The 17078-nt window shown below is 34.9% G+C and overlaps 1 protein-coding gene across 1 annotated transcript in view; it reads left to right on the top strand.

Moving 5' to 3' along the window:
• The window catches only part of LOC129222800 (probable ATP-dependent RNA helicase DDX23), an 87762-nt gene that overhangs the window by 12828 nt on the left and 57856 nt on the right, over nucleotides 1-17078 (top strand). The window contains exon 2 of the mRNA XM_054857345.1: nucleotides 9421-9488. Coding sequence (XP_054713320.1) covers nucleotides 9421-9488 — 68 coding nt within the window. The remainder of the gene's footprint in view (nucleotides 1-9420; nucleotides 9489-17078) is intronic.

Below are 17078 nucleotides of genomic sequence, written 5' to 3'. Positions count from 1 at the left end.
CTTAACACTGTCTCCATAAGACGTTCGAACGTAGCTGGTGCATTGCAGAGGCCGAAGGGCATCACTTTAAACTGCCATAAGCCTTGTCCAGTTGTAAACGCTGTCTTCTCTCGGTCATCAGGGTGTATCTCAACCTGCCAGTAGCCGCTCTTCAAGTCCAGGGTCGAAAACCACTTGTGTCCGGAAAGAGTGTCTAAGGTGTCGTCTATCCGTGGAAGAGGGTAACTGTCTTTCTTGGTGATTTCATTCAGTCGTCGGTAATCGACACAAAATCTGGTGGAGCCATCTTTCTTTCGGACCAAGACGATGGGAGAGGCCCAAGGACTGGATGACGGTTCGATTACATCATTCTCCTTCATCTCTTTCAGGAGGGTCTCAACCTCTTCCTTCTTGGCGAACGGTAGTCGTCTTGGATGCTGTTTAATAGGGGGGTGTTCTCCAGTGTAGATCCTATGCTGCGTTAAATTCGTCCGGCCCACATCCTCCGATGTAGATGAAAACAGATGCTTGAAGTCGTCCACCAATTGTTCCGCAGCAGTTCTTTGATCCTTCGATAAGGGTGCACTCCCAATTAACTTCGATGTCAAGGACTCAGAAGACACAGTCTCGGGGGAATTGATTCTTCTAATGATGCAGTTTACGGGAGTACAAGTTGCTAACACTTCGCCTTTCCGGATATTCCTTGGCCTTTCACTCATGTTGGCGACTCTCACAGGAATTACATCCTTGGAAAGGTCCACAAGCGTAGATGCCACCAGCACTCCTTTTGGGTTATTGCTTAAGTTGGGGTATTCAATGAGTCCAAATCTAAAACTATTGCTTTCTTCAATGGAGCCGGGTATTAATGATTCTGACCTTGAGGGAATTGATAAATCTGTTTGGGCAATTATTTGATGAGCGGATTTTACATCACTTTCTGCGGGAAAGACTGCTATGTCTTCTCTCGTCGAGTGCAGCTCGTTAGTCTTGAAGTCGAGGTTGAAGTCATACTTCTTTAAAAAGTCCAATCCGAGAATGAAGGGGTCTATGATAGCAGCAACGAATGCGGTATGATGGTAAATGGCATTTCCAAACACAATTTCTAAGTTCACTTTACCTTCAATCTCGATCTTGTCACCTGTCACAGTTTGGAGGGTAACGCAGGGCGGCGTCCACAGAATGTTGAGTCCAAATTGACGAGCCACATCTGTTCTAATGATCGTAACATTGGCTCCAGTGTCAATAATCAGTTCGCAGGGAAACCCGTTTACATATGCGTAAACAAACAGTCCATTACTGCCGCCACTCGTCGATGAAATCTGGAAAACTTTAAGATGGGGCTCATTCCAATTTGGCGACCTCCGCCCCGCGAGATTGCCATGGCTTAGTTTTCCTGGACCTGCGAGGGAGAGGTGCTCTTCCCTCTGGTTTCTTGACGAGCTTCACAGTTTCTTCGTAAGTGACCCTCGCCACCACATTTCCAGCACTTAAGTGATTGTCCATTATGGTCCTTGGGAGCCGAATTCCTTTTGAGGATTCCTGCAATTTCTTTTATCTGCTTTTCCAGATCAGCAAAACGTGACGAAACCGGATCAGGCTCATCAGTTTTCACGCCGCGGATTGAATGGCGATCCTTGCGGGTTGCTTGCTGGGCGGCCTCCAACTTCATTGCATACACAACAGCAGAACTCAGGTCTTTGACATCCGCCATCCGTAGAGCTTTCTGGATTTCCGGATCTCGAACCCCGTCGATGTAGTAGTTGAGTGCCAGGTTGTCTCGAACATCCGCAGGACAGTCACAAAAAGCAAGATGAGACAATCTCTCGACGTCCGCCGCTAGCTCTTGCAGGGTTTCCCCGGTTTTCTGGAAACGGGATTTCAACTGGAGTCGGCTGAAATCTTTCTGGCACTTCTCACCGAAGCGAAGCTCCAACGCAGATGTGAGGGCGGCGAAATCCAGGCGCTGGCTGTCCGGAAGGGTCTGGAGAATGTCCGCTGCGTCACCTCTCAGGGATGCTGCAAGATGACAGGCCTTGGTAGCAGAGTCCCATCCGTTCGCTTCCGCCACTATCATGAATTGAGTTTTGTAAACCTGCCACGAAGTTTTCCCATCAAATGTGGCAAGTTTAATGGACGGTCGAGCAACCGATGTGGGAGCGCCAAACTGTACAGAGCTGCTTTCCGCGGTCGCCAATCTCCTTTCCACGTCCTTAAAGATCTCTTCTTTAAGTAGATGAAATCTTCTATCTTCATCTTCAAATTTATTTTCTACAGCATTGAATCGGCTTTCAACGGTATCAAATTTTTCTTCAATTGCATCAACTCGATGCTCTATGTCATTAAATTTATTTTCCATCACAGTCTTTACCGAAATAAGGTCATTTTTAATTTCTTCTTGGTTAGACGTTAAGTCCTTTTTCAGCACCGTTAAGTCCTTTTTCAGCACCGTTAAATCGCTTTTTAACTGGTCTTGATTTGCCAACATACTTGCAGTCAGATCACTTTTTAATTGTTCTTGATTAGCCGCCATATCATTTTTTAATTGTTCTTGATTTGCAGTAAAACTTGCAGTCAAGTCACTTTTTAATTGTTCTTGATTAGCCGCCATATCACTCTTCACAGAGTTGATTGCATCAAGCAGTTGTTTTAATTGTTCATCCATTGCGCGAGTAATCACCATACAAATAAAGTCCAAATTTAAAAAGTCTTTATGAAAAAATGTCCAAAGTCACACTTACTGCAAGAAAGTCCTGAAGTAGCCCCACGTTGGGCGCCAAATTGTAACGGATTCGGTGCGACTTCCACTTTCTTGAAATGAAGACACAGTTCTTGATAAAAACACAGGAGATTTATTTACACTATATACAGGAAAGATCTTCAACAACTGCTAAATTATTCATCAGCAATTAAGCAATTATCACACAACACCGTAAACTCACCGTTTACACACGTATTTACTTCCAAATACGAAAACAACACAGCGAAATACCTCGCTATAAACAGAGCAAAAATGCACTCAGTTCGAAAATCTCAATCGAAACTAACTGTTTATCCATCGCTAACGGCTTAAATACACCGAAAAGAATTTTCTCAAATATTCCACACGCTTCTCGAAATGCGTTGTCCGTTATCAACTTTTATCAATGAACAAAAAGGGAATAGGGGTCGTATATTTTAGCCATATGAAAAAGGGGTTGTATATTCCTTACGGGAAACTATTTACAGGTTACGTTCCAACAATAATTACTATTTACAGAATTTGTAACAGTACTGTACAATAGATGCAGTAATTATATTCGACGCATTTTTAGTTGTTCAAGCATTTCAAAAATCTTTAAATTTCTTTAGTTGTCAGAAACTTTCTATTCTTCCTTTCATTTTCAAACTTTAGCTAAAGCCCACTTATGTGAAATTATGTTTTATCAACGTCATATTTTGAATGAAAAATATACGGAGTGGTGATTTATACGTCAACAAAGCGAGTTTCGACTAGTATGGTGTGAGAACTTCCGCTTTCAGTGATGCTAAAGAAAAAAATCCATTCACGGCACCAAAAAAAAAAAAAATACCCAATTAAAAAAGGCAATACTTAAGCCCATCGACTCAGTTCCGAAAATTTTCACGTTGCGGGTAAGGATTTCGCGCTAGCTCCAAAATTCGTTCTTCGAGAAGAACTCGCTATACAGCCGTTTCGCGTTTTTCGAATTGCGTTGCTGTGCGAATCCACAGCAGTTTAAAATTACACATAGAAGTAAAGTAAACATTCTTAGTTCTTTTTCATATTTCAAATATTTATTAATATTTGATTTTTAATACTAGGACCGTTTGGGATATTTTTTCTATTTCTTATTTTTTTTTCTTTTTTACTGATTGAGTTTTGACATGTTAACGTAATAAAAGTCAATTATTAAATATTGTAAGTTTTTCAGGTTATTCGGTAAAATTGAATAACGTTTTTATTCATTTTATCAGTGTTGTAAGAAAGGAGATGGTGTCCATGTCCAGACCCGTAACTTGAAGCTAAAAATCAATTACTTAGTACTTCTACAAAATATAAGTTCCTATAAAATCAACTCCTATAATGGAAATTAAAATGTTTCTCTTTTGTTTAAAATATTTTGTCTTCTCTGCAATCAATTTTATGTATATGTATACCTATGTAAAATTTAAATCAAATTACACCTGCATTTATTTACATTTTCAAGTAGCCGAGTTGTACTTCTTGAATTAAAAATTCACTGTCAGGAAAGAATTAAAAATTTGAAGGTTGAATTCTTTCACATTTTAAATCCAACGCTTTTCATTAATTTATTTTTTAAAAAGTAGCAAAGTAGCGACTACTTTTCAAAAGTAGTTTGTAGTTGCTACATTTTGAAAAAAGTAGTTGTAGTTAACTACATTTATAATAAAGTAGTTGTAGTTCGCTGCAAAAAAAAAATGTAGTTTTTCCAACCACTGATCATCAGCCATTGTATTTATATTGGCTGTAGGGTTGAGTAATTTAAATCAGCATGCTTTAAATCATAATTTAAAGCAATTGATGAAAAAAATCATTGATTTAAATCAAGATTTAAGATAATTTAGTTTAAAAAACTACAACAATACAAAAAAAAAGTTTCTAGAAGTTTAAAAGAAAGAATTTTTGTTTATTTGTAAGCCTGTTTAGATGCAGCATGTAATGTGAAAACTGTAATGTATGCTCGAACGCAATAGTAGATTGTTTAACCAAATACGTAAAAAAACTGGCATATTCCGTTGAAAATTTGAAAAGCAGAGGCACAAAATTGATTGTATTTTTTACAATGAAGTGGTTAATATTGGGCTGAAAAGAAATGCAAAAGATACCTGTTAGCTTTAGACTCGATTCAAAGCTGTTAGCTTTAGACTCTATTCAAAAAAGTACTTGTTCTTTTTGCTGAAGATGTATACATATGAGAAAACTTTGGAGATTAAAATTAAAGATGTCAATAAGGGTAGTCCTGCATAACCAGTAAAACTACACAATTGAAGAAATAGCTTTCATGCCATGACTGCTGAGATTAGGATGAAGAAATCATTTTGTCAATAAAAATTTGTCAGCAATACCTTTTGATACTCACTAAAGCTGAAAATTAGCAGCTCCACTCGCCACGTGGCGATTAAAGTTACAAAAGTGGCAACTAAAAAATGTGTCATCGATCGCCACCCCCTGGTGGCAACTCTTGCTCCGTCACTCTACTTGCATTCCTAATCGAACCACATTCCTCCCCCCCCCTGTTCCGAGCTACCCCATTGTTTTCCTTTTCCCCACCTCTAGAGGGATAAATTCAGATGCAGCAGTGTACCATCATTTGCACTTTTAACCCTGCACGTGCCACCTGCCTTACGATTGCTGCTCAGCGATGACATGGTGAAATAAACAGAAACATATCATGCAAGATTTTTAATGTCTTTTACAAGTCATATTTAAAAACTAAAAGCATTTTGCGTACATCTTCTAGGACATGCTCATGAATAGTTGGCAGGTTACAGAAAACAATGTTTAATATATCACTCATGCACAAAAAAAGTAACACAACTTAAAACACATATTTTGCAGTTCATTTTAAAATATATAACAGTTTGATATGTTGCTTCCAACAAACAAAACATCATAAAGGTCCCTATTGTTTGCAAAATGATTTACCAATGCTCTAAAATCGAACTTTTTCCTCATTTTGCACTGTACTAAAAGGTTTATTTATTTATTTATTTTTTTGTCTCTTCTGTAAAATTTTATGCTTTCTGGTTGTGTCACCTTTCTTGTGTATGAGCGATATTATGATGATACATTTTTTCATTATTAATAAAAATTTGAAACATAGTTGCAGTTTTAAAAAGTGGCTACTAATAAAACTGAGTCTACCGGCCACTGGCTACTAACCAAATTTCCCAGTTTTCAACTTTAACACTCACAAGTCACGATTTTGGTAAAGGAACATGATTTTTGTGAGTCATCTCTCATGGCTTTGAATGCATATCTACTAGGACTTGACCGGACAATACATCGGCGCCGATGGTTCACCGGCATCTGCAAACTTGCAGAAAACTTCGACGTATCGGCCTTGAAAAGCATCTAAATGCTGGTGTATCACTGATGTTTTTCGCGAAAGAAAAATGGGGGGGGGGGGGGAATCTATCTATTATTTATCGATTTTACTGCATAATTAAAAGTTAGTACTTTATAGGGCCCAAAATAGGGCAGCAACAAACAGGGCCGTCCGAAGCTCTGACGTCGCCCGGGGCAAAAGTTTCCTGGCACCCCCCCCCCCATACACACAAAAAAAATCAAGGTAGCTATAACATCAGTGCATAATAAATACTTGAATTTCTTACATATTAATGAACAGAACAATCAGAAGGTTATGTGTAATACAAATTAAAAGACAATGTTTCAAAAATTTGTGAAACATTAATGCTCCAAAAACTTTTTGAAAAATGGAAATGTTAAAAATTCAAATATTTATCTAGTAAAATGTTATCGCACTTGATAAAAAAACTAACAATTAAAACTGAATTGGTTATTTGGTTTTGTCAATTGATCAAACTAAGAACACAAATAATTAAGTTGCTGATTATAAATAGAAAATGTATTTATCGAAGTAAATTACATCGAAATTAGATTTCGATCTGGACTCATCCAATGATTCTTTTCAAGAGTTTTTTGTGATTTTACTTGAACAAACTTAATACCAACTTTCATATGTGTTATAAACAAAGATGTTATTCTTTTGCATCAAATATTTGTAAGTTTTAGGGAGAAGCCCACAAATACTCAACAACAATTGAAAATCGCTTAGAATTGCATTTTGGAGCTCTAATTTCGAAAAATCACTGGCCCTAATATTACAAAATATGGCCTTACAAATTGCGTTTTAAGACTTAAGTTTAAGAAAATATTCGTGCAAGGGTCCCCATGCCGCTTTTCTTTAATATCACAAAAAATGGGTTTTTCAATCAACACTTACAAAAAATTTAAGTGGAATTGCCCCTGAATGTAAAGCATGCAGGGTTGGCAAAAACCCGGGTTTTTTTTAAAAAAGCCCATGGACCCAGGGTTTTTTGGGGTTTTTTAAATAAAACCCAAAAAAACCCAACTAAAGCTGGGTTTTAAAAAGAAATGTGGGTTTTTTGTCTTTTTTTAGGGAAAATGTGGGGTACTTGTAGAATATTGTAACGTAAGTATATGGACAAAGCATAAAAATTGTATTGGGGTAAAAAAAGCTGGAAAATGGAGCGTTTTCCGAAGAAAAGTATAAAAGACGACGAAACCCAAGAATGGTGAAGTTTCAGATTTTTTAGTTTCCATGATTACCAACAGTTACGGCAAAGTTACTTCTCCAGTGATAAAATCTTTGTTCGTACGCTCATTTTTAATTACTACATTATTATTTTTTTTTTTTTGCATTTTACTTTATTGTATTTCATTTTGTTATGCGAAACTACTGTAGAACCTCAAATAGTTTAAATCCCTTTTTACTGAATTCCAGCTTAATCAAGACATTTCTTTGAATTTAATGTTGCCTGTTTTTCTATTTCTGTGTACCAAGTAAGGAATATTAAACTTTTTGGTAAGAAAAGGAAAATACTCTACATCCTATTCTGTTTTCCGTCCGACCATTTGTAAAACCTGTTAATTTCTAAAAAATATACCTTGTGTGTGTTTGAGATTTGTGACGTGTCGGTTTGCAGAAAATAATTCACACGAAAGACTTCTGGCTAGAATAGTTTCCTCTGTACAATCTACAAATATTGAGAAATCAGACGTGACAGGACTTAGTCAAGATAATTTGAATTATTTATTGTCCAGTTAAAGAAAAAAGTTAAATATATTTATTTTTAAAAATCTTTGAAGAACTTTTTTAATGCCATTAACAGTTAAGAAATACTATAAAGCTCAAAATTCATTTTTTATAACCATTGTCCTGTGGTGAAGAACAAATAAAAAAGTTTAAATTGTGAAAGTATTTGAATTAATTAAAGAGAATTCTCAGAAAATTTTAAAAAACCCAAAAGTGGGTTAAATAATGGGTTTTTTTTAGATGGGTTTTTTCAAAAAAACCCACTGGGTCCAAACCCAATTGGGTCCAATCCGGCCAACCCTGAAAGCATGTCTTAAAGTTTTTGAACCATAATTTTAAACAGTTTTCGTGGGAAAATGATCCAGATTCTCCCGTCCATGAAATCTTCAAAGTGGGTCTAAAGTTGCATTTTTGAAACTTCAATTTCGAAAACTTGGCCGAGGGAGAAGGAATTGATTTTCAATCGATTTAAAAAATAATCGATCGGAAACAGTTTCTGAGCTCCCCTCCCTAACGTCAATAAACATGGCCTATAGTTGCGTTTTTAAAGCTAAAATTGCGTTTTCAAAACTAGAAGTTTTAAACTTTTGACTGGACACCTTTTGACCTTTTTTCCTATCCGATCAAAAAAAAAAAAAAATCTGTTTTTTTTGTTTTTTCAATGTGCCTCCTTAAAACTTTTTCTGGTTACATCACTGCACGCAGGGGCAGAATTCAAGCAAATTTGGTGAGAACTAGACAAAGGAGAAGTGCCCTTTGTTTGATTCTAAATAGTTATATTCTCAGATATTGTATCTGCTTCAATGATACAAAGGAAACTAATGTTTTGGAGACAGAGAGAGGAATATTCTCATGCTCTAGGAAAAAAAAAATAGAGAGTCATTGCAATGATTCTGTATTTTGTGTTTTTCACTGTGTATTTATGATACATAAAATGAGGGGGGCGCCTCAAGGCGCCCCTAATTTTATGCAATCGGGGCATTTTATACAATGAGGGGGCGCCTTGCTGCGTCCCTCATTTTGTGTGAATGTCGTCGTGTTCCGTTGAAACAAGGGGCACCTTGAGGCGCCCCCCATTTCGTAGCGCCCGAGGCGATTGTCCCGCTCGCCCCCCTCTTGGGTCGGCCCTGGCAACAAAAACAACAGCAATTTTGGACTTTGGTATAAACCTCAATTTTTGACAAAATATGCCTCGATATGGCTTAGATGTCAGAAATCTTGGTTGATAGAAACTTTGTATAAAAACTTGTCAGGATAGCAAATTTTTGAAATTATTAATTAAAAATCCAATAGCACATTTTAAAAAGATGAAAGGAAACTTTTTAAAGTTATGTTTTACAGTTAAAAAACTAAATAGGAAAAAGCCTTGTTAGTTTAAAAAAGTCAAATGAATTTTTTTACAATGTCAAGTTAAATCTTGAAAGATGCACTTAAAAAAAACACAAATTTCACAAAAAGATTTTTTTTTTTTCAAATTGAAAATTCACGATTTTATTAATTTTACTTTATTTTTTAAACGTTGGTTACCTTTCTTTGAAAAATTATAGGCTTTAGTTTACAGGAACATTTGTTAATCGAGGCTCTACTGCACATAATGTTTCTTCTTTTTCTTTTATTATAGATGGATTATGTAAAAAATCATAATTCTGATAGAAGTGCTGAGAAATCCAGGACAGAGAAAAGAAGGAGGTATATGACTTATTGTGTGTCTATTTTATGATTAACAAATATCATTTTTTACCAAGTAATATGTTTTCAAGAACATAGTTGATTCATAACATGAGCTCGCTCTTTTTTTTTTTTTTCTGGTCTGTTCTTTTTTGTCTTTATCAAGAATTGGTCAGCATTTGGGGATAATAATTCTTTCCAAGTTCTTCTAAGGGGTTTGATAATGAATTGAAATAAGAAATGTACTTTTGAAATATTATTGCAAGGGACTTTAATTTGACAAATGAATAATAGCAACATTTCACTCTCAAAATACTAACGCAAAGTTTTTTTAATTGAAAGAAGGAAAAATATTATTTTTCTAGATAAATTTTGCTTTTACTATCTTAATAATTTAAAATTGCAGAATTTTATTTATATTTGTCCCATAACCTAAAAATTATATTGTTGTCTATTTAGGTTTGAACAGAAATATTCATTTGAAGTTGGTTTTAGGAATTTCTACTGGAGGGGGGTACCAAGTCCAACATTTGAGGCATTTTACTTCACTTCAAATGATTCGAAACCAATTTTTAACTATAGAAATACCTATAAGGTTTGCCCCAACTATAGTTTGGTGCGTGAAACTGGAAATGCTTAAAAATAATTAAGGTTACAGAAATGATTAGTGCTTTAATTCTCTATGTAAAATATTACTTTGCTTGCCTTAAAGTTTTTATGCAGACTTAAATATGTATATATATTTTTTTGTATGTGTATGCTATATTATTATTCATTAAAGAGAATATAACTTAAGTTACAACAACAACGTTAAGTCAACGTAAAGTGCAATAATATTTGTTTTAGTTTAAAAGTTTAAATGTCATTTTGTTAATTTTTAAACCTGATGTTGACGATTACAGTCAGACCCCGATTTAATGAATTCATCGAGACCAAAACTTTTGTACGTTAAATTAGGGTTATTCGTGATATTGGGGTGCAAAATTAAAAAAAGAAAAATATTTAAACATTTTTTATTTAGCATTCCGTGATTTATTACACACTAGTTAATTTGAAATTTTGTTGTACTAAGTAATAGATTTTGACAATTTTCTTGATACTTGACTCAAAATAGTTCCAATTCCACTTTATGGAGGGAAGAAAATACTGTCATTTAGAGCCTGCTGCATGAGATATGTTTTTCCAGTTTCTATTTGATATAAAGCGTTAGAAAAAGTAACAGTTTTAATGTGAGTTTCATTTTCGTTTTCTGCAACCAGGGTTGGCAAGTTTCTGCCGAGCCGGTTAAAACCACTGGTAGAAACCGGTTAAAACCGGCATGGAAAAAAATCACTTTCTGCCACTTTGCGGCAGAAACTGGCAAAAACTCTCAAAATGAAAAATTAATTCTTGATATACAACTGAAAATGCATGGAAAAAATAATTAACTGTTAAAAATGTACTGTAATTTTATTACAAAATTATTACAATTCAAAATCAAATGTTACGTTATTTGGACCCTGCAATTGCCTCTTAGAAAAGGTGGTTTCAAAAAATCTAAACAGGTCCTCAATTTACTATGCACAAATGAGAAATTTTAGAATATTCTTAAAACAGAAGAGCTAGCAGACAATGCCTCAAGGAGCAAGCAATGTTTGTCAAACTTTCATCTATTGTACAATTGGTCCACCATATAGTAACTCAGGTTGTGGTAAAAATGTGACTGGAAAAATACGTTTTGAGAAATGAGCCAGTTTGTTTTGCAAAGCTGTGACATTAGGTACAAAATTTAGGCAAGTAAAATTCTGGCACTTTCTTCTTGAAGGACATGACATGATAATTTCAATCACAAACAAATTAGAGGAAGCATATAAGTGAGCAAATTACAATCAGTAATGCCTGTTTAAATCTGTATATCACTCCTCTTTCCTATGCACCTGTATGATTTTTATCCTTCGTTAAATTAATTCAAATGGCTATTCATTGGTTGCCCACTTGCTCGTCAAACATTGCTGATTCCCAGAAAAGTCTTTTTCTGCTTTGCACAAGATGGATAGATGATTTGGAAAACAATCCAATATATCCTAACTCAAATTAACAAAAAAAAAAATTTTTTCGGCTTTTAAAATAATTAGTTAATTTGGGGATTATTATTCGGTTTATGGGTTTTTGCCTTCATTTTAGTTGGGGGAAATTTTTTTTTCTAAATTACGAAATTTGTTAAATAGAGGTTTGCTAAATTGGGGTCCAACTGTACTTATTAACAATTTTGAACTTCATTATCTACTTAGAAGAATTCTCAATAGTTACAACAATCCTTTAAAGTTTTTAATATGCACTGAAATTTCTGCATTTTCCTGTGGTCATTGCTACACTTGCCAATGATTCTGTTTGCTCTTTGTTCCAAGTAGCAAATTGATTGTAGAGAGTATTTGCAAATAATTGGCTAGTAGTTTGGATAGTTGGTGCAATTTTTAAAATTGCAGAAAATAGAAAAAAAAAGAAGAAACATTAGGGATTTAAAAAATATTGTATTTGAATGGTTTGTTGTTTTTTTTTCCAATACTAGTACTAAATGTATTGAAAAAAAAAAAATTCTAATTGTTAACACCGTGTTTGTTAAATGCATTTCTGAAAACATGCTAAAAAAATAGCAAACAAATTTCTCCTTAATTTTTCGTTCATTATGATCTCATCAAAATGTATAATATAGATTTAAAAAAAAGGAAGAGTTTAAATTTTCAAGACATGCTTTTTTTTCTCAAAAGATTGAGACATGAGGCTTCTGAATAATATCCTGTATGCATGGAGCAACAGAAACATTTTCATTTCGTTGATATTTATAGGCACCTACCTTTTTGATCCGACTTTTGCTTTCATATACAGTAAATCCGCGATAACTCGATGTCTGATAACTCAAATATTACTATAACTCGAAGTTTTTATTAAGTCCCGACCCCTTTGTCTTTAATTCCATGCTAATTATTCTCAGTATCTTGAAGTTAACTTCCTTTAACTCGAAGTTTTTTCAAAGATGACTCGAAATTGATTTCGAAAGAACTAAAAAAAAAAAAAAGAAACAAGTGACTTTAAAAGAAAAATTAATTCACCTTCACTTGCTATTCCTGCACAATAGACCTCTAAAGCAAGATGAGCAGCTGTTGAGCCAATGTGCGATAAAGGGGTTACACATGCTGGAATGAGTTAGCTTGTTTTCTTTTGTTGTACTACTGTTTACAAATTGACATGTTACTGGACTACAAATTTGCTTTTAAGCTGTTAAGCTGTCAAGTCAACTGATTGTACCTTTATTGAAAGACTGACCTAAGTTAAAATGCGTTTCCCTTCATTTTTTAGTTCAATTATTTGCTGATAAGTTCCCAGGGGCGCCGACTTGCAAAAATTATTGGGGGGGGGGGGGGGGCTAGACATCACCAGGGACTTAGGAGGTTCCCCCTCCCCCCCAATAAAAGTCAGATTTTTGTTCCTTGAAAATGCCAATTTACATATTTTCTGGTGTGTATAATTTAAACAAACAAATGTGAAATGGCGTTTTCAAAGTAAAACAATCTAAAAATTCGTATACAAATTTTCTGGTTCAACTAGATCATGTCACTTGTCTTAGTAAGAGGCATTTTTTTGTTCTTTTTTACGGGAGCCGTGCAGTGCCGTAGCTAGGCATTGAAAAAGGTAGGGCACTTGACTTGCATAGAAAAGCACTCCCAGAGACGCCGACTAAAAAAAAAAATATTGGAGGGGGGGGGGGGAGGGTCATACTGGAAAGTCTTGTAGCGGAAAATTTTCTAAATTTGAGATGAAAAACAGTGAGTGTTAAAGCATTTTAAAGTTATATAATGAACATTAGAACCCCGAAAACTCGACAAGCCTGAAACATATTTTTTGACTTTGAAAAAGGGAAAAAATAAATACAAACATGCACAGTATTTTTGTAAAATGGTAACTTAATTTACACATGTTTTTTAAGACCAGTTTTTTTTTTTCATTAGTGATATCGGCTAACATATTCAAATGTAAACGCAGTCTCTCAATGTCTAGGTCATTTTTGAAAAACAGTTGATTTTTCAAAATTTGTTTCACCTCTGTTTAATAAAAGTAAGCACTCTTGTTCAACTGCAATGACCTGTGGGAGTCCAGTGTCCAGTTGATGTAAATCGCCCAATAATGCAAGATTGCGCCATTTCGCAAACCTCATCAATGTATTGCCTTGTAGTACTTTGGGATTTTGAAAGTGTGTGGTGCGCTGGCTTCATTGTTTTCATACTTCTTTGGTATACGTCGATTCTGAGGAAGCGAAGGATGTTGAATTTGTTCATTTTGTGAAGGTTTTTCTTTTAAACACAATACCCAAAAGTATTCAAAACTATCACGCCTCCCATTTAATAGACAAATCAAACCCTCGTATATTTTTTCCAGATCAGCAAAACTTAGATGAGCGCGTCGCAGCGCTGCCCACCAGCAACTGACTTGATCCGTAAGTTTGCGAACTGGGACAAATTCTAAGTGTGCTTGCAACACCGTAACACTATCATTATTCACACCATTTGTTTTCAGTTAACCTGCTTACTACCGCAATAATTATTTGTTTTAACTCATTACTGAATGTATTTTACAAGGTAACTAATATTAACTATCTTCAAACAAAGAAAATAAAAGTTAAATTTATGAGTTTAGAAAGCATAATATAACTAATAATTTTCTTGATTTATTATCAATAATATTTTTGAGGGGGCTCGGGCCCCCTCAGGCCCCATGGAGTCGGCGCCACTGTAAGTTCCTGAAAAACAGAGTGAGTTTTCTTTAAGTACTCTGTCATTGATATTAAAAGAAAAAGAGAAACTTCTAAAGCGGTAGAATCCATGAATCCGAATTTTAAACGAATGTAGGTGTTCACGTTTCCTGAAGTAGAATCAGCTCTATTCAAATGGTTCCAGCGAAATCAAAACCATGCATTTGATTTTTTTTGTCAATATTTTTGATTATACTGCATATTGTGCTTAAAAAATTTCAAGTCCTGTAATTTTGTCCGTTATATGTAAATATTAATTAAAATATTCAATGGTTTTAATAATAAAATGTTGAATACCAAAACTTGCGGTAAGTCGAACTCCTAATAAGTCGAAGTTTTTCGTCGGTCCCTTTAGTTTTGAGTTATCACACATTGACTGTATTTCTTTTAAATGCATTGTTTGCATATCTATTAGTCTCTTTTGTAATAGTATAAATCAAATTGTCATGGAAAAATAGTTCAAAATTTTATTTTTCTTGAGTAAAAGTAGAAATGTTAGTTGTTGCACTCACTTGTGATTGTTGGAACAGGAATATTGGTGAGCTGGAGGAAGGTTATTCCAGAGCTGCCCTCCAGGATTAAAAAAGGGCATTTTTTCCAAAGTAAAATGCATGGTATCGCTTCAAAGGATTAGTGGATATAGTCGTAGTATATACTGTTATTCCTGGGTTCAAATGTCTTACTGTCGCAACAATAAAAACATTCATGAATTACTTCCTAGTACAATTGAATAGTTTATAATCATTTAAAAAGTATATAACTAATTCTTTCAACTGTTACTCGCTGTAACTTAAAAAACCAAACTTAAGAAGTAACTTAAAAAGTAACCACCACAATAAGGAAACAAAAACCTATGAACAGCGCCAGTTTGAAAGCACTTAGTATTTATTTGCAATAGTTAAGTCATTTGTTTTCTATTGAAATGTCCAAAATCATCCACATTGGCTTTTACATGCTGAATGCTTTGTATTTTCGTCATATTTTTGCGTTTCTTTGATACCACGTGTCGATTATACGTGATGCCACGTATAAATTATTATAGACTGAAATAAAATTAAAAAATAAATTTGCAGTGCACAAATAAAAAAAAAAATTTTTTCTTAAAATTTAAAAAAAAAACATGGGGGGAGGAAAAAAAACGTGGATTTTAGATTGGTGGATTTGTAGTGCTCCGCTGCACCTGCTTAATTTTAATTCAAAATGTAAACGTGCTATTAAAAAACATGAATTTGGATGAAAGATTATAAAATGCAGGGCTAACTTATGTTTATCTGGCTGGAAGAGAAGAGTTAGAATTATCTTAAAACACATGTCAATTGGACAAAGAAACTTTCCTAGTGATGAAGCTATAAGGAGGAAGGATGACAGCCAGTATTCTTCGCTGGAAACTAGTGTAAACAGCCCCCATTATTGAATTAAAAGGTGATGCAAACCCTGAGGCAAGGAGTCAGGATGTGATTCTGGGAATTCAGCAGTGGCTTATCAGTAGTGTTCCTAAAGTGAAAGGTCCTTGAAAGAACATTGTTTGGTCTCTACAATGCCCAGGCCACTTTTTATCCCAACTAATAATGCAAGGCATGCTTTTCTCACCATCAGCTCAATCATGGGCGCCCATATGCAAAATTTTAAGGGGGGGGAGGGCTCAGATATTTTCCCCCATTTGTTTAGCAGGATATTTTCCCCATAGACACCGATTTGAGTACAGATTAGAGTTATTAAACTTTGACATTTTTAATAAATTATTCATCAATGGCTGGAAAAGGTTTTTACATTTTTGCAAAGGAAAAAGTACTAAAAGCAAGAAAGTTCTAATTTCTAAGGAGGGGCTTGAGCCCCCCCTTACCCCCCATTTTGGGTGCCCTTGAGCTCAATGACAATCCAAGTTGGGAGGAGAGGGGGAGGGATGGATGTTCGCTATTTTCTCTTAGAAGAAAGACATTGTAGGAAAACAAGAGGAGGGGACACTGGCTCCTTTCCTTTTCCTAGTAAAAATTTTAAATCAAAAGGGTACCAGTTCATGAACAAAAAGGCAATCAGGGCGCCGTTTTGCCGATAAAACAGCAAGTTGTGCACGTTCTAAAAATCAAAGGGCAAGTTGGGCGCGCCGCCCTCCCGCCCAAGCATGGGGAAGGGTCTGGCTATTGAAACATAGCAATATCCACATTCCCTATGAAAGATTTCACTTTCGTCCTTAGTTTCGGAATAGTCATTCTCTTCTGTTGTAACAGTGGTATCTGAGCATGCATAGCCTATCAAGCATCACCGTCTTATTCTGACAGTGCAAACATAATATGGTTTGAATGAAATTTGCAAAGAATTACAATATCACAGAAACCAACAAATGGCTCAAAACTGCCAACCTTTTTGTGAGGAAACTGAAAAAAAAAAGTATTGTTGTATGTTAGAAAAATTTTAAATTTTATAATGTGCCTTATATGAACTTAAGCTCGGGCTTTACAAATTTGAAACACCAATTTTTCTTTTGCCCAAACTGATTTCAGTAGTCATAGACAAGGAGTAAAACACTAAAACTGTATACATTTCTCTTCACCCTACCATCTTCTATTTAGAAAATCAGCTTTTTATGGAATCGATTCATATTATAGTCTGCTCTGTTTTCATGTGTTCCTCTTGTCCAAAACATTTTTCAACGATGTACAAATATTAGGGAGTATTTTCACATCTTGAAAAAACCTTAATATGTTTGTTATTGCAATATTTTTGAGGCTGATCATTACTGTCAAAGCATTTATGAACAACTGCTTAAGTCATTCATCAAACACTGAGATAATTTTATGAATTAGCTAGTCTAAAAAATCTGTTTT

This window comes from Uloborus diversus, chromosome 5 (genome assembly GCF_026930045.1).
Source record: "Uloborus diversus isolate 005 chromosome 5, Udiv.v.3.1, whole genome shotgun sequence".
In the NCBI taxonomy this organism is placed as follows: Eukaryota; Metazoa; Arthropoda; class Arachnida; order Araneae; family Uloboridae; genus Uloborus; species Uloborus diversus.
Note: the sequence above shows the minus strand (reverse complement) of the source record. Positions and strands in the feature narration are given on the sequence as shown.